Source organism: Myodes glareolus, chromosome 12, assembly GCF_982192425.1.
Source record: "Myodes glareolus chromosome 12, mMyoGla1.1, whole genome shotgun sequence".
Taxonomy (NCBI): domain Eukaryota; kingdom Metazoa; phylum Chordata; class Mammalia; order Rodentia; family Cricetidae; genus Myodes; species Myodes glareolus.
The window spans coordinates 51,912,948-51,931,538 of NC_142037.1; the positions used below are offsets into that span (position 1 = coordinate 51,912,948).

The window sequence follows — 18,591 nt, forward strand, 5'->3', positions numbered from 1 at the left end:
TGAGGCTGAAAAGCTAAGGAATGAGCTGGATCTAGCCGTCAAAGCCACAGCTCTCCATATTGCTTAGTAAATTAAAGACTCATATGGTCAGAAAAAGAGAGATATACAGTAAAGAGAGATTCAAAGAGGAAGAAAACCTCTAAATGGTTTACAGTGTTTTAAAAATATATGCAGGTTTAAAGTTAAAGTTCTTAAAGTTAAAAGGAAAGAAAGAGAGTAGTTGGGTGTGATGGTACACACCTTTAATCCCAATGACTGGGAGGCAGAGGCATATTGACCTCTGAGACTTTAAGGGGTCGAGGTAGATTGACCTCTGTGACCTCAAGGTGTGGTAGTACACGCCTTTAATCCCAATGCCTGGGAGGCAGAGACAGATCTCTGTGAGTTCAAGGTGTGGTAGCATACACCTTTAATCTCAGCACTGGGGAGGCAGAGACAGGAGGATCTCTGTGAGTTCAAAGACAGCCTGGTCTACAGTGTTATTCCAGGACAAAGATATACAAAGATCCTGTCTCAAAAAGTAAAAGTAAAAATAAAAGAAATAGAGGTTAAAATAAAGCCACATAAAGATGGAAAATGCACAGAGAATCTTCATACTGTATGCTATTATGCTCTCTTTAAATTGTTTGATTGCTGAGGAAGGAGCAACAACTGCTAAAAGACTTTTGTTTATAAATGCTACTGAACTAACCCAAGATAGGAATTTTGAAAATACCTTGGCTTCAAAACTGAAGTCAAAAGGTATGTTACTTTGGAGAAGAGATTTTGCTTTTGTTTCCACAGAAAACGAGAGACTCTGGATTTATTCAGAGTTAAGAATAATCACCTTTGACCAAGGGAGGCCACCTGAAAAATCTCCGATAGGAACAGATGGCCCAGATGACAGAGGTCTACATCCAGAACTGATCCAAGACTGCTGCCTGAGATGATCGAGACTCACAGGATACTCCAGTCATGACTTGATTATAACTCTAAATTTTCTTTAGGTCCCCTTAAGACTATCAGCGCCCCCAACCAGCAGGAAGTAGCCTCAAATACTACGCCCACATTCCCAACAAATGGATTATGGGTATTTTCCTTTGTTAAAAAAAAAAAAAAGAGGGAAATGATGCGGGAGAATTGTCTGTATTCTGTCAGTCATATTTTAATAAAATGCTGATTGGCCAGGCAGGCAGTATAGGCAGGAAAGCCAGACAGGAAGTAGGAGTGGAGCAAAGAGACTGGGAGTATTCTGGAAGCAGAGCTCCCTCAGCACTCCTGCGCAGAACACCGAAGAGGCAACATGTAAGCTGTCACATTGAGAAAGGTACTGAGCCCATGTGGCTAACATAGATCAGAATAATGGGTTAAGATAAGTTATAAGAGTTAACAAGAAGCCTGACCTAATGAGCCAATCAGCTTTATAACTTATAGAGATCTCTGTGTGGTTGATTTTCCTTGGGGTATGCCAGCTCTGGGGTACCGGGCGGGACGGAAACCCCAACAAGCTGGCCCTCATGTTACACTCAGTGTCTTGTGTGGTTCCAGTGTGAGCATAAGTCCTGCACCCACAGTAGCTTGAATAATTGGAATTTAGATATTTCTTTGTATTCCAGCAAGAATTTACATATTAAATTTCCAGTGAGATCTACATTTCATATAGGAACTAGTAACTTAGTATGGCAGTAAATAATTAATATAGGTCAGAGACCCCAACCAACATGCACGCACACACACACACACACACACACACACACACACACACACACACACAAAACAGAACAATAAAACAGCAACAACAAAAATCACATGAAGCATATAATTCAGAGACAGGCCTGTTGTCTCATTGTGCGTGTAGCTCCTGTGCCTTGCTTCACAGAGCCCTGCTACTTTGGGACTGCTTCACTCTCTTCTTCTCATTGACATATTAAAGAGTCTTCATGTGCCACAGTCTACTTGCTGTAAGTGTGGAGTACTAGACTCTGTCCTGTTATTTTAGAAGTTCAAGTTTCGGTTCCCATTTAAGGAGGCTTCCATTATCTCAATGAGTACAGGTGAGGGGAAGAAAAACTAGTTTTTCTTTTCAGATTCAGTTTCTGGACCGTTAGAGGTAGTCCATCTGTCTGTCTGTATACTGAATATGTGAACTATTTTGACCAACATGAACATAAATGATCTGACACCTTCAACCTGACATCCCATCTGGTAAGAACATGGTTGCAGGTGTGTTCCTGTTCTTTGCTCTCTCCCATACTATGCAAAATGGCATAAAGACGCCTTCTACCTTCACCTGAAAAGGCTAGCTGTTATTGAGTGTTTGAGAAGTCCTCGCTCACAGTGCCACGCTGCATCTCAGCACAGCCTGGAGGTGCTCAGGAGCAGATATGTGGATATTCCTAATGCCTGCTGAAGTCTGTTTTGTTTGGCTTGTATATTGCATTACAGAAACACGAAGGCTAAAAACAGATCCGACAACAGCTGACTCCCCTGTTCTCCTGCGCTAGTCAGCTGGGGCTGAGTTATGCCTGCCTCTTGTAGCAGGGCAGCCTTCCACTGTGAGTGAGCCTTGGCTTTTTCATGAGAGTGTCGGCCTGCCAGCAGACATGGATTTTTTATCAGCTTTCACAGAGTAGATCAGGGCAAGTTGGCTTTGTTTTGATCATACTAGTGATAAAGGGTACTAACAAAGCCACGTTATCTGGATCTAACAAATAAATGGGCTTGAAATAGTAGCCTGTCTTTCATCTCAGTTTCTACCAATTCAGTTTTGAAAGTTTTGAGTTTGTTTGGACAGGTCTGTTTCCGAACATGGGTGAAGGCTGTTGCGGCAGTGGCCCTTAAGCCATGTGACTGTAATTCTCCATCTAATTTTAACTGCTTGTTTTTGAAGTTAAATAAATTGGTTGGGATTGCCAGTTAACTAACACTAAGAATTTTATCATCTTTTTTTTATATGAAAAAGGAAATTTTATAAGCTATCATCTCTATCATCTCTGTCTGTCTGTCTGCTCTCTGTCTAGTTTCTCCATTCATCCATGTGTATTTGTGTAGGCACTCATGTGCCTTGGTGCTACATAGAGGTCAGAGCACAATTTCCCACCATATGGGCTCCAGGGCTCAAACTAGAGTCATCTGGCCTGGTGGCAAGTGCGGTTTTTGTTGTTGTTGTTGTTGTTGTTGTTGTTTAAAGTGAGTCTTTTTGCTAACTCAGGGAAGCATTTAAAACAAATATTTTAAAATCTTTTTGAGATTAAAATTGCATAATTTCCCCTTCTTTCCTTCCTCTAGAGCAGTGGTTCTCAACCTTTCCCAATGCTGTAACCCTTTAATACAGTTCCTCATGTTGTTGTGACTCCCAACCATAAAATTATTTTTGTTACATAACTGTAATTTTGCTACTTTTATGAATGCTGCTGTTATTGTAATCTAAATATTAGATATGTAGGATATCTGATATGTGACACCTTTGGGGGTCGAATGGCTCACAGATTGAGAACCACCGCTCTAAACCTTCCCATATACCCCTCCTTGCTCTCTTGCAATTTAATGGCCTCTATTTTTATTAATTGTTGTTACATACATTTATGTATGAATATAAACATATGTATTCCTAAAGACATAAATACAGACTGCTTAGATTACATAATGTTACTTGTGTGTGTTTTTTTGGGACTGACCATTTGATATTGGATCATCAAGGTGTGCTTTTTGCTGGGGAAGACTATTCCAAGGAACATTTTTCTTTTCTTTCTTTTTTATTTTTAATTACTTTCTTGAAAATTTTGTGAGCTGATTAAGTTTATGTTTTCAACAGCATTATTTGAAGATAAAACTAGTGAGGAAATATTAATCTTTTATTTTTTGCAGAAATGTAGCCCTTCAGTGTCTCGCCTGTCAATAAAACATATTCAAATGTATTTTTGTAGTTTAGTGGTGAGGGGTTTGTAATGTTCCTGTTTCAAAAGTCTCAGACGGGGAAGGCACAGATGAGTGCATTGTTGGCTGCTTCAGTACCAGCTGCTCTCTGGAGTCTGGACTCACAGATGGCACAAGGAACTGATTGTAATTCCTCTCCCTGGTGGCCCATCGGGCAGGTGTGTACAGGGAGCTTATGCAGTGTACCTGCTCCAATTTTCAGTTTTTCTTCCTGGCAACAGCCTGATCTGGTGGACACTGTTGTTCCTGGTTGCTGAGTTCTGTGGCTACAGAACATTTTGTTACTTTTTATTTTTACCACTTGCCTTATTCATTGTTAGCAGTGACATTTTCAGTGTTTCCAAAAGAGAGTAATGTATAAATGCCACATGTTGATTAAGTTAGGCCAGTCCTTTTGTGAAATGGCCAAGTATTTATAGAAAGGTTCCTAAAATGCTAGAGCTGAGAGTTGATGCTCTGTTGATAGTTTTTCAGTAAAGCTGGAGTAAGCTTTAGAAAGTGAGCAGGGAGACTTCTTAAGTTTGGAAACCAAGACTCAGACTTACTTTGTAATTTGCTATACACAGAAACTATTACTAGGCAGTGTTGGAAAGGTACTATATGCTACCTTACTCCTATTTATGTGAAGGTAGCCCCTCTCCCTTCGTTAGTGATAGTGTTGTAGTTTGCATGTGAAATGTCCCCTATTGTATTTGAACTCTTGATGCCTAGCTGGTGGAGCTGTTCCGGAGACTGTAAAAGTGAGTCAGTTGGGATGGGCCTCTAAATTTGATAGCCTGGCCTGACTTCTTAACCTTTCTGCTTCCTGAGTATGGATACAGTGTGACCATCTATCTACCTTTTGATCTTGTCTCCTATGTCTTCCCTGCCATGATAGTTTGCCACCCTGATAAAGCTGGACTCCCAAGTAAACCCTTCCTCAAGTTTGTTATTATCAGATATTTGGACCCATCAATGAGAAATGACTGAAGAACTTATATGATGTGGAATTCCTGTCTGTATGCTGTGATAACCATTCATTAATAAAGGAACTGCTTTGGGCCTGTAGCAGGGTAGAAGAGAGCTAGGGTAGAAGAAAACTAAACTGAATGCTGGGAGAAAGAAGGTGACGTTAGAGAGAAGTCAGGTAGCCCTGCCAGAGACATACGTCAGATGGAACTTTGCCGGTAAGCCACAGCCACAGGGCAATGTGCAGATTATTAGAAATGGGTTACATTAAGATGTAAGAGCTATCCCAAAAGAAGCTAGAGCTAATAGGCCAAGAAGTGATTTTAATTAATATAGTTTCTGTGGGGTTGAGCAGCCGGGAACAAACAAGTGACCTCATACAACACTTACATAGTCTTTCCCTTTTTATTTTTTCCTAAGAATGGGTATTTTTAATTGTTTTTAATAGCCTTTTACTCTCCTCATTTGTTTACATTTGTTTCCTGATCTTTTACTATGAAGCTATACTATTTGTTGTTTAGTATACTTTATAGTTTACAAATTGAATTTTCTTAGGAGCGTGTGTGTCTGTGTTAAGTATCAAATTGATTAAGAAATTGAATTACACAAAATTGATGTATTGGGGTTCTCATTTCACTTAGCGTTACCGTTCCTTTCTCAAATTAGGCTCAGACTAGACTTTTAGTTCTGTCCTCATTTTCCAATTAGTTTCACACTTTCATATTTTGGCATTTAATATCCCCTTTCCATATAGTTTTCCTTTCCCCAAACTACTTAGCCTTCCTTAACATTTTATTTGTAACAACTACATTGGCGTTGTAAGTACCTGTCTGTATTCTATGTTAAACTGTGTGGATGACTATCAACTCCTTGAAGGACAGTGTAAAATTTCATTGTTTTATCACAGGGCGTAATTAATATTTATAGAAGTAAATTTATATGATGTTTAATTAGAATTCCATGTATATATAATAGTAATGAACAGATGAAAAATAAGAGAATAAAGGAAATTACCATCGCTGTTTTGACTTAGAAGTAATGTTTAAATATCTGAGTTTACTTTACACATCTGCATTTCATGGTCCCTCCTGCACTCTCATTCCTATCTACTATCTATCTACTTTTAGTGGCTTACTCACATACTTAAGAACGTCTTCTCTCTGCTATCCATTAAAGTACATGTTTTCACTCAGGATTTTAGTTTAGGACTATTGTGGTTCTAAGCATTAGTAGTACCCTTTAGTTACACACAGACACACACACACAAACACACAGCATGCACATACTCACATACACATGCACACACTTTCGTTTTATATATTTGGTTTTTATCATAGAGTTATCAACTTTGATTTACTCTCTTGTCTAGCCCTAACTATTTACATTTGTTTTCCCTGGCTACCTTCATTTGGAGATATCTTTAATTTTCTGCTGTGAAGTTGCTACTTCTTCTTACCTCTCTGTCCACTTCTTTGTCACTCCTTTTACCCCTCCCCCCGTGTGTGTGTTTGTGTGTGTGTGTGTGTGTGTGTGTGTGTGTGTGTGTATGAGACAGTATCTGACGTTGTAATTCCAACCTGCAACTCATTATGTAGGCCAGTGTGGCTTCAGACTTTTGACAGTCTTCCTACCTCTGTCTTCCAAATGTTGGTATTAAAGCAGGTGCCACTATGCCAGGCTTGTTCACTCTTTGTTCCTTTTTTGTTTCAAAATAAGATTCACATTTTGGCTTGCAAGATGGTTCAATGGGTAAAGGTACTTGCTAGGAACCTAAGTTTAATCCTTGGAGCCTATGTAAAAGAGGAAGGGGAGAAGTAACAGAGCTGTCTTCTGACTTCCATATTTACACTGTAGTACATGTGCACAACCTCAAATAAATGCACAAATAACATAAAAATGTACATTTATAAATGTATTAGAATTAGTACAGTATTGGAGATTAATGGTGGAGTTACTGACTCATCAAGAATGGGTTTAAGATAACTGTTGGATTAACTGTTAGACTAGTTCTTTGAGTACTAGGAGAATGTGGTCAGTGATGATGAACGGTGACTTTAGCCCACTGGTTAGACAAGTTGATGTTGATCATAAAACATTTGAGATGCTGTTGGAAGTTTTTACAAGATGGTTTATACTTGAGTCATACAATTTATCCATAAACCAACCAACCAACCAACCAACCCTGTATTGCATATGGGTTAATTGAATGGGTAGAGATAGTTTTTTCTCCTTTGGATACAGCAGTTTCTTCACTCTTGAATTAATTATTGTTTTGTCCAAATGTAAGATTGGGTTGGTGTATCATGAATAGCATTAATAAGAAGTGGCATGAATAATAAAAACCCAGCAACAGATACTGGGGTTCAAGCTGAAAGATCAGAGAATCAAAGCAGCCAACCTCTAGAGAGCTCTTTCCTCTAAGAAATCATCAGACTGCAAAGAGAGCGAGTTCCTGTCTTGTCCCACTTCATATTCCTCACTAGTGCTGGGATTAAAAGTGTGCACCATCACTGCCTGGCCTCTCTGGCTAGGTAGTGTAGCTGCTGGGGTTAAAGGTGTGTGCCACCACTGCTGGGCCTGTATGACTGATTGGTGTGGCTGTGTTTGCACTCTCATCTTCAGGCAAGCTTTATTTATTAAAACACAAATAAAATATCGCTATAGATTGGACTGAGAAAACAAACATTAGGATTATAAGGTGATAATTTAAAAAAAACATAAAAGGTAAAGGCTGTACTATAAAGGCCGCCTTTCCTATGTCCCTTAGAGTCAGTAGTGCTTATTGAAGGATTCTTGAGAATGGGATATTAAAGAAGGGATGTGAGACGATAAGATGGACAAGAATCCAGGAGGAAATGTACTTGTTCTTAGTTTGTTCAGCAAGTATAAAAGTTTGGTTATTTTAGTCTTAATTTTACAGTGTAGTTCAACCTCTTTTAAAAGCTTACTGCACTGGCAGATAGTAGATCAGAAATTATGTTTCTGTCATTGCAAAAAGTAACTCATAGACAGACTGGATGTAACTAGCTTTACTTAGAAAGCATATGAATAATTTTGTCCACACAATATCTCATTAAGGGTACAAAGAAAGATACACACACACACACACACACACACATATGGTTGTTATAGATTATTAAAGATTATCTATCTATCTATCTACCTACCTACCTACCTACCTACCTACCTATCCATCTTCTGAACTAGTATCAGAATAATATACAGACTGGAATGTTCAGTATTTCCTAGTATTTAATAGAAAACTGCATATTGTAAACTTTTGTTTAATATTGGGTTTAGGTAATAATTAGCTGTTTATTTTATTTCAACAGGTATCTTTCAGATGAAGGTATTGAAGCGTGTACAAGCTCTCCTGGCAAAGTTAATATAAATGACATCATCCTGATTGCTCTCAATGTAGGTTAAGTTTATTAACTTTTATTAGACCTTTTTTAAAATTAAAGCTATTCCAATGAAAACTATATCATAAACTGTGTTATGATAAATAATATAGAGGAAATCTCTAATTGTTCACCTTTTTAAGTTATAGAGATGTATGTTGAATTTAATGACCTAATCTTACCAGTTGTAAATATCAGAGTACAATGAGAAAGGAAAAGTTCATTAGTTGTAGAATCCATCATATTTTTTATCAGCTTTGTAATAGTAAGAGCCGATGATTCTTTAAAAACAGTTTTCCATATAATTTGCATTAAAACTTTAGCTGTAAGCTTAATTTATTTAAAAAACTTGATTTGTTTGTTTATCTTAAGGATATGAGTGTTTTGCCTGCCCATATAAATGCACACCATGTCTGTGTCTGGTGCTCTGGGGAATCAAATGAGGTTGCCAGATCTTTCGACGGTTGTTAGCTTGTATATGTATATGGGTGCTTGTAACTAAACCCAGGTCCTTTGCAAGAGCAACCAGTGCTCTTTACCACTGAGCCATCTCTCCACCTTCTATTTCTCCTTCCTAGATGTTTCCTTGATGCTCTGATTGAAAAAAAAAAAAAACACCTTTCTTTTTTCATCATAGAGTAGAGAAGTAAGAATATTAAGGAATGTCATTAAAATCCTGCATGTAGTTTAATGTTCAAGTACTTGAATTGTTCAGAAAGAATTAAGTGCAGTCTTAATTTATTGAGCAGTATTGGTGTTTACTAGTTTAACAACACAATATATTATCTCTCTTGAGATACATATCTGTAGAAAAACCTTCCAGATTTTCTTAAGGTTTTACTTCTGAAGAGGATACCATTTTTAAAAGCCCTATTTTTTATATGGACTGTGTAGTCTTCTCTTTAGCAGAGATGCTGTGATGTTGGTAACTAGTTTGAGTTTTGGGTGCAGTGGTTTGCTGAGTTCCATGTATTTCTGCATTTTTATAGTTAGCGTTAATTCACTGTTTTCTCTTTCTGTGACTTGTACAAGCAGGGAAAATATTCCTGCTGCAAAGCTGCTGCTGCTCTGCCATCCCTGTGACCCCGGTCCCTGCTGTTGCCTTTGCTTTGCTGTATTATGAACGTCAGAGCTGTTGGAGTAATTGGTTTTCATGTCTTTGAATATTAAGATTATATAGGATTTAGTTGTTATAACATATACGGTGTTTATTGTTCAAAACTGTCATTTGGTCTTTGGATTACGGCATTAATTTTTAATAAGATCATAATGGATGTAATTTGTTAGAGATTTTGACTAAGATAGAAGAAATGCCTCTCTCTTCCTGTTTGCTTTATTGGTACACTAAACAATACAATGATTGGCTAAATAATTTGAAAATAGTGACTGTCTGCATACATTTTACAATTAGTTAAAGATGAAGATGTTTACTTAATGTTTGTTCATAAGACTGAATTTAGAGATATTTTTCTATAATTCTATTTTAATAATGGAATGTTTATTTTAGACAGATTTGAGAACAATTGGCAAGAAGTTCCTTCCCAGTGACATCAACGGTGGAAAGGTAGAAAAGGTAAAGAAGGGCGCCTCCCGGGCTCTGCTGGTTGAGCAGGACGTGGAATGTGCACTGAGTTACTAGACAGGGAGCCTGGGAGGTCACAGTTATAGTGCTGTTTTGCTTCACATATAGAACACTATTAAAAGTAGAATTCTGGTGAATTTTAAATTTTAAAAACTTTTATTTTTAAATAATTTATATATAAATAAATGTATATTTAAAATTAATTATAAATACGGAATATTAACTTGGCATGTAACGCTCATCCCATTGTTAAAGTGCAGGACAAGTCCCTTTGTCTGTTTATGTATTAGTTTCCTTCGTAACTGTCACTAAGTTTACTCAGTCTGTTTAGGAACATAAAAGTGTAAGACGATGAGGTCTTCAGCAGTTCGGCAAAGATGCATGTTTACTTGGTGTTTTTATTGTGTTTTTCACATAGAGGTGTTCTTACTAATTTATTTAGCTGTCTCATTTTGTAATGCGGAAATACCCTTTAAAGATAATCAGGTACAGATGATATTTCCTGCACATTTCTCTTTAGTTTTTGAATTTTATAATGTATATTGTAGTAAAGAATTTAAAATTGGTGCTGGTAGTGCTTTGAACTGTTAGTCTAATTTCTTAGCTGCAGAGGGAGTGACGAGCATGTGGTTCCTTGTCCTGTGGATGGTTCTGTGTAGATTTGTCATTGCCACACCTTTCCTTCTGTTTACCTGGAACTTTTGCTTAGACTCCTCTGCGGTTTGTTTACATTTCACTTTGACTACAAAAATAGTTGTTTTCAGATGTAGGTTCCTGCTGGGTTCCCCTTGGTCCCCAAACTATCCTTATTCCTACCTGAGTTTCCAGTCTAAATATGGAACCTGATCATTTTCATTTTTTTCCTTTTAAGGGGACGTTGGCTTTACTGTCCCAGAAACGTCCTTAGAAGGCCGCTGCATTATAACTGCAGATTGGGCAGCAATGGTGGCCTGCCCTGATGAGTATAGTAATTGCACAAGTGTGCATGCACAACTGTATACTAGTTTTATTAAGAAAATGAGAGCTAGCCAGGTGGCGGCGGCACATACCTTTAGTCCCAGCACTAGGGAGGCAGAGGCAGCCGGATCTCTGAGTTCAAGGCCAGCCTGGTCTCAGAGGGAGTTCCAGGACAGCCAGGGCTACACAGAGAACTCCTGTCTCGAAAAAAAGGAAGGAAGGAAAGGAAGAAGAAAGAAAGTGAGCTTACTATAATACTGCTTTTCCATTGTCTCTGTCCTTAAGACTCAGAACCCGCACTGCCTTGAGCTCACCAGTAGATGGAGGCATTCTTTGTTCTAGCCGTTTTCTCAGCACAGTTTTGCTGTTAGAACTGTGCGCAGTTTTTCTTTTCGAACAGTACTCAGTATTTTGTAAATGTTTCCTTTGAAGACAGTTGATAACAATTAACAAAACTTTGCAACCTGAAATCTTCATGATGCGTATTATCACTTAAAACATCCTTAAATGTGATGCTAGTTTATATATCGAATGAATAGATAAAAGGCTCCCTTTTCATATGTAATAGAAATTGCTAGATTCTGTTCTTCCTCATTGGCTACATTTCCTCCTTTACTAGCTGCTGTTGACGAGGTTTAATTCCTCTCACAGCAGGAATGAAAATGTTTTCAAACAGCTTTAATAGACAAATTTTAAAGCTGATACACAGATTGTACTCATTTTGTTGGCCATTAGCTAGAACTCCACACACTGTATTTGAATACAGTTATATTTAGGCTAAATACTCAAGGGGTAAATATTTGATATGAATTAAAGATCAGTAGAACTCACATACCTTATTTGTACTTTTATATTAGAAAGATTTACTACCTAGCATTCCATCCTGTTAATAATGCCTGATTGTTATAAAGACATGATTCTAGAATTATCTTTCATTAATTTGCATATGTTACAGTTCTAGTTTAAAATAAACTTTATCTTAATCTGTAAATATGCTATAGGGAAATGCTATTTTAATTATTAATCTGCCTATCTTTTACTCTTCTAATTATGGAAAGTATACTTAAATATGATGCTAATTTATATATAGAATGAATAGATAAAAGTAATCCCTTTCAAATGAAATAGAAGCTGCTAGATCATTCTTTTGTTTTGTTTTGTTCTTTTCTCAAAGCCAGTTTCTTTTTCCTCTTCTCTTTCCAGTCCCATCCCTGCACATCTCCTCTCCCCCAGATCACTTCTCCTGTTTCCTTTCAGAAAAGGGCAGGCATGTTGAGTTCAGTAAGACTAAGCACATCCTCTAGTATTCAGGCTAAATGAGGCAGTGCCGTAGGAGGAAGCAGAAGAGTCAGAGACACCCCCACACCCACTGTTAGGCATGCCGTAAGAACATCAACCTCCTCAACCATAGCATATATGCAGAGTGCCTAGGTCAGTCTCATGTAGACTCCCTGATAGTTGGTTCAGTCTCTGTAGTCCCCTATGGGCCCTGATTCTATGGGTTTTCTTGTGGTGTCCTTGGCCTCTCTGGCTCCTATAATCTTTCCTCCCTCCTTCCCCAGGATTCCCCAAGCTCTGCCTGATGTTGTTCTGTGGGTCTCTGTATCTGCTTACATCAGTCCTATGAAGCCTCCCTGATAATGATTAGTTAGGCTCCGGTCTACAAGGATAGCAGAGTAGCTAGATAATTCTTTTTCTGTAGCGTGATTAATAAAAGCTCAGAGACAGATATTGGGGTTTAACCTGAAGACCAGAAAAGCAAAACAGCTAGTTACTGATTTTACTTTGATGTTAGTCTGAAAATGGTGAGCCTTCCTCCAGGAGATCTCAGAATGCAACTGAGTCTGAGTGTTGTCTCCTCTCATTTCATAATCCTCTCTAGTTCTGGGGTTAAGGACTTGCGCCACTACTGCCCAGTTTCTTTGGCAAGCTAGTGTGGGATTAAGTAGTGTTTAATCCCTTTAACTGGGATTAAAGGTGTGTGACATCACTGCCTGGTCTGTAAGACTGGCCAGTGTGGCTGTTTTTCTCTCATTTTCAGCCGCTACATTTTCATCTTATTTTCATTGCTTATGTTTTTCTTTCGCTAGCTGCTTCTGACATGCCATGTAATTGATGGATTTTGGTAGAAAATAATATTTTCTAGTTTTCGTCTTATATTAGGAAAGGAAGAAGGGATAGTAAGAGAGGTGAGCAGAAGAAAGGAGATTGAGAGGGACACAAAGAGTAACCTAGATTTCATAGTTAGTTCCTAGACACAGCAAACTGGAAAACAACTTTCCAGTATTCTGACCAGCATTAAAAAGAAAGTGTATAGTATATGTCTTAAGAGGCAGGGGAGCCACGGTTCATATTAGGTATGTTAACCAGTAACAGATTAGGAAGATACGAGGGCAACCACTGGCCTTACTCAAACCCCATTTCTCTAGATTATTAAATTTTGTGATTTTTGGCAAGTTGTTTAATCTTTATAGAGGTTAATATTCATATCATTAAGATATTATTTTCTCACGCCGTTAAAGAGATAAGTGATGTTGCACATGAAGTGTTCAATGCAGCACAGTGCACATGGTGGCTGTGACATATTATGAACCATTGAGGATGGTATGTTTGTCTCAGAACTCTAACAGGGCATAAGTGCTGATTGCCTCTGCTCAGTTACTGAGGGCACCAAGAGAATTCAGTGAGAGAAACAAGCAAATGGACTCATTTTTGTTGTCTGGATTCAGCCCTGAACCCCCTTGATCCATACTAATCATTGTGGTAGGATCAAAGGTGCCCTGAAGCTGCTCTGACCGATTCTACTGAATTTCTAGCCTGTCTATGATACTCCCATTTCAAAGAGGGAAAGCCATTTGAAGATTGGGGAACATTTCCCCAAGTATTTAGAAGCAAGGGAGGTATGGGGACCATCATCTTTGTAGGAGCATCCCCCATTTGCCTTGCATGGTTCTTTTAAAAGCCTCCCCTCGGCGTCGTCCTGCCCTTTGGAAGTTATTCACTGCAGAGGCTCATCACAGTGTTGTGGAGCTTTTCAGGAAGACCAGCAGTTCTCTTGGAAGGTGGATGAGTGGAGTCTAAATTTCATCTCCCAATGGACACAGGCTGAAGTCTGTGTCGTTGTTATGATTAGTGAGACCAAGATAACACGATTTTCATGATATGGCAATTTCAGCTTAGGAATAAAGTAGAAAGCTAGTAGATTTGGGATCTAGATTTGGGTAAGAAAGGTCTACTTTATTCCTAAGCTGAAATTGCAGTTAGATCTACTCATGGAACTGGTTTACTCCGAATTTACAGTTTCATTCCAAGATGTCTTGGGCCTTCAGAAAGACACTGTCATCTGGATTTTGCAACTGAAGTCTTTGTCATTTCTATTATCACTGATTAATTTGGTAGAAAATAGAATTGCAAAAATTCAAATGAACTTTATTACTAATTAATATAGCATTTACCCCTGAGGGTCTTTCCCCTCTCATTCTCTCTGTGACACTATTTTGGAATTTCAGTGTGCTTTGGATAGTGTTTGAGCATGACTTAGCTTTCAAGCAAACACTTGAAATGTGGTGAAGGGGTGGACAGAGATTTTCCTGCAGGCTTCGCAGTCCAGGCTACAGGCTCTAATAGTTCTTTTTTTCCTCCCTAGGCCCTAAGTTGGAGGTGGTGTATGTTTTCCTCTCTCTCTCTCTCTCTCTCTCTCTCTCTCTCTCTCTCTCTCTCTCTGTGTGTGTGTGTGTGTGTGTGTGAGAGAGAGAGAGAGAGAGAGAGGGAGAGAGAGAGAGAGGTGGGGGTATATGTTGTATCTCACACAATTTCTTTTCTGAGCTTTTTTGGGGTAGACTTTGTGACATGAAGTCTTGGGATAGCTAGTAAGCTAGCAGTGCACAAACTGGAGACCATGGAAAATAATAATAATGTAAATGCAGTAACATCTATTGTTTTTGTCTGTTTAACTTTAAAATTTTATTATTTTCATAGCAAGTTTAAAACAAGGTGTGAATGGTAAATGTAAGATGTGGTCTGCTTCTTCCTCTGGATCATTGATGCATTGGTCCGGTCCATGAGGGAGGGGGGAGCAGAAGTGAGGAACAGGGCTGTGGGTATGATGGTGATAGTCCTTTGGAAGATGACTTCAGTGAATCAGCTCAGCTTTACTCCAGAGTATGGAAAATATAAAGGATTGGGGAGCCTGTGGAGAAGGGCTAATTTGCATTAAGTGACACACTCCTATCATAAGGCTTTGTATGTGGGAGCAAGATGCTGTAGCAAACTCCCAGCATAAGTCTTAGTTACTGTATGTGCAGCAGGGGAGGCTTCTGCAATCAAACTATGCTAATGGTCACTGTAGAGATAAATCAGGCATCCAGGTTTATAGACAGCTCTCAGATAAGGTCAGTCCTCTGGGTCCAGGGACACTTTCCAGATAAGGGCAGGTAGAGAGCAGGCAGTCCTGCTGGGGGGTGAGGAGGGTATCCTAATGTTGAGCTTTGGAAAAAGCTGTCAGGCCATGGTAGACTGCAACCTCTGCCTAGCAAGGCCTTCCAATACAGGACAGGGCTCAGTTTCCATCTTTGTGACCTGAACAGTTACTCGAGGGCTTTTGCACATTACTGAAGAACGCTAACAGGTGTGTGAAACTCTCCTGGAGAGTAGGGAAATAAGGCTGTTCACTTCAGATAGGGAACCAACAGCCAACCAAAGCGGTGCTTACAGCAAATATCTAATGAGTTACTGAGAGAGGCACGGGAAAGGGCTTGCTTGCAGTAGCCGGTGTTGACTTAAAGGCAGCTGTGTCATAGAGTTTTCCACCCCAGCAGGGGGAAGGATGCTCTCTGCATGACGTGCAGCTGGCTCAGCAGGCTGGAGAATCTTCTCCAAGCATCGGGACTCATCATTCAGAGCAGAGAAGACTCATGCAGGCCTCTCCCCAGCAGAGCCATTGGCCTCCATAGCTTTGGGGACCAGCATCATCAATCTTAAGTTTCAGCTCTGAGGGCCTTGTAAGGTGGTTTCCTCTGAGTCTCCTGAGTCTTCCTCCAGGATGGGATGTTTCAGCTTGGAGGAAATTGTTCCCCAACAGTTCAGTTCTGGAGTTAGTTCTTTTTAACTTGTTAGTCCTGCTGACCAGCTGCATATGCTTTTTTAAATGCTCAACTGATTGAAGGCTTCAGTTTCAGAAGGTGAAGTGACTGGCTCAGAGCCTCAGCAATACCAACGTGAGCCACAAGATGGCAGCCTTGCCTTAAAATTCAGAGGGAACTCACATAGTTTTCATTTAGAGGGTGAATGTTTTTAAGAAGAAAAAAAACTGGGAAAATGTTCCAGTTTTAATGTAAAGTTGTTTTCTATCTACTCTGTTAATTTAGTCTTCAGTAAATGGTATCTTATTAGTGTCCCATTTAGTGAATGAGTTATTAGAATTAAACATGTACTTGTATTTTTCAGAAAAATGAATAAAATAAGGAATTTGTGTTTTATTTACTAGGACTTAATAATAAAATTTCTTACTATTTAGATCTGTATCCTTCTAAGTGTCTTAAACAAATAAGCTCTAAAAAGGAAAACAACACCAACAACCCTCAGAAGTGTGTTCTATCAGGAGCACGCACTGAGCAGTGAGAGGCAGAGACCCTGGGGAAGTGGAGCTCCGCGTGCCCCCCTCCTGTGTCGTTTCCCTGACTACTCAAAGCGACTGGGGACAGTTTGTTTGCTGTGCTATTGTTCTTATTTATAACGGTTGCTTCTGTTGTTCAGGAATCTCAAGTTTGGGAAACTATTCAAGACATTTTCTGAAGGCTCAAATTCCTGAAGGACAGGCGCTTTAGAATCTTACAGTACATATACACCACACTTACAATCTACACATTTTCCTTGTATTGCTACCGTTGCTACCGTTACCATTTTCTTACTGGTCTCGTATGTGCACATCAATTGAGACTGCGAAAGGATCTGGATTCCAGACAGCTCACCACTGTTGTCTTCCTCAGTCCCTAGTGCTTGTGATCCTGTGTCCTCCATCACTGGGACATCAAGGCTTGTTTAGAGCTTGTTGTTAGTAAAACCTTCTTTCGCTCTCTTTTTGGTGATTTGTTTGAGAATCTCCCTGGACTAACGTTAGATGATTGGTCTTTATTATCTGTACTCTTAGGAAAAGCAACAATTGCATGAATACAGCTTTGGTTGCTGCAGCACCCAAATGTCCTCCAGCTATAGGCAAACTGCTATTTAGTCTGTAGTTTCCAACTCAACTGTACCTGCTCCTCTAATCTTCTGACCTCTTTTGTGTCCAGTTAAAGAATAATATTCCCATTGCTCTGTGTGCCCACATTTGCTTTTGATGTTAGTTGTGGAATGCACAGTAGAAAAGACTTGCTTGAGTGAGACAGCTCCGTGCTTCATTCTGTTTCTGCATCATGGTCACTGATGGCTTCTGATAAAGTTTTTATTTCCCTATGCTGTCAGTTTTATTTACACGAGGATACGTGACTGATCCTCACGTACCATGTGTTTCACAGTGAATTCAACCCTGCTGTAAAGCTCCAGCCCTGTCTTCTGCTCTATTGCTTTCATGTTAAATAAATTGTAGCATAGCACTGGAAAATCATTTTTGTTTCTTTTATTCTTCTTTTATTTTTTCACATAGGGTTGTCAAGTAAACCAGAATAGTTTGGAACTTGCTGTATAGCTCAGGGTGTACCAAAATTTGTGATCCTCTGGGCCTCAGGCTCCCAGGTACTAGGATTACAAGGATGCACTACTGCTTTCCCTTCAAGAGTATTGACCATATTATTTATCTTATGTGTGGTGGTGTTTTATCTGCATGTATATCTGTGCATCACATGTGTGCCTGGTACCTATAGAGGCCAGAAGAGGGCAGTAGCTCTCTTGGAATGGAAGTTACAGATGGTTGTTGCTTATTAGCCACTGTGTGGGTGCTAGGAATGAAATCTAGATCATCAGAAAGAGCACCAGTGCTCTTGACTGTGGAGCTATCTCCCCAGCCCCAGATGTATTCAAACAGGTAAGAAATTATTAAACTTATTCACCTGTTGAGAGAGAGAGAGAGAGGGGGGGGGGAGACAGACAGAAAGAGAATAAGAATGAGTATGTGTGTTTCCCTTGGTGAATGTGTGAGGTCAGAAGACAACTTTCAGGCCCTCGGACTTGAACTCTGGTCATTATGCTTTGTGGCCAGTGTTGGGGAATATTATTTTTCGGTGTGTGACTTTTGTTTATGCTATATTTGTTTAACTCTGTAAAGCTGTTATTCTTTGCCTGTCTAAAATACCTGATGGTCCTAATAAAGAGATGAATGGCCAATAGTGAGGCAGAAGCAAAGATAGGCAGAGCTAGCAGACAGAGAGTTAAAAAAGAGAAATGAGGATGAAAAAGAGGAACAGTGAGACCAAAAGGAGAGGAGGACATCAGTGGTCAGCCACCCAGCTACAGAGCCAGCCACAAAGAAAGAAGTAAAATAAGATGTGGAAGTAAGAAAGATAAAAGCCCAGAGGCAAAAGGTAGTTGACTTAATTTAAGGTAAGAAAAGCTAGCAAGAAACTAGCCAAAGTAAGGCTGGGCATTCATAAGAATAAGCCTTTGTGTGTGATTTACTTGGGATCTGGGTGGTGGGTTCTCCCAAAAGACAAAATAAAAGAACATCATGCAGTAGTTTGGTACCCTGTTTTGGGCGCCAATTATTGTCCTCTTTTTAAATTGTCTTTTAAACTTGAGCTATCCTAGTCAGCAGCTGCAGCTCCACTACCAGCAGCAGCTAGGTCACAAGCAAGA

The 18,591-nt window shown here is 39.3% G+C and overlaps 1 protein-coding gene across 6 annotated transcripts in view; it reads left to right on the forward strand.

The window, feature by feature from the left end:
• Tdrd3 (tudor domain containing 3) overlaps window positions 1-18,591 on the forward strand; it is a 159,472-nt gene that overhangs the window by 62,461 nt on the left and 78,420 nt on the right. For 5 of the 6 annotated variants that reach the window (XM_085698273.2, XM_085698274.2, XM_087912263.1 and 2 more), the window contains exons 2-3: window positions 8,196-8,280; window positions 9,772-9,837. In XM_085698273.2, coding sequence (XP_085554399.2) covers window positions 8,196-8,280; window positions 9,772-9,837 — 151 coding nt within the window. Of the gene's footprint in view, window positions 1-8,195; window positions 8,281-9,771; window positions 9,838-18,591 lie in introns of those variants that run through there. The other variant, XM_087912264.1, reaches the window with a different exon arrangement.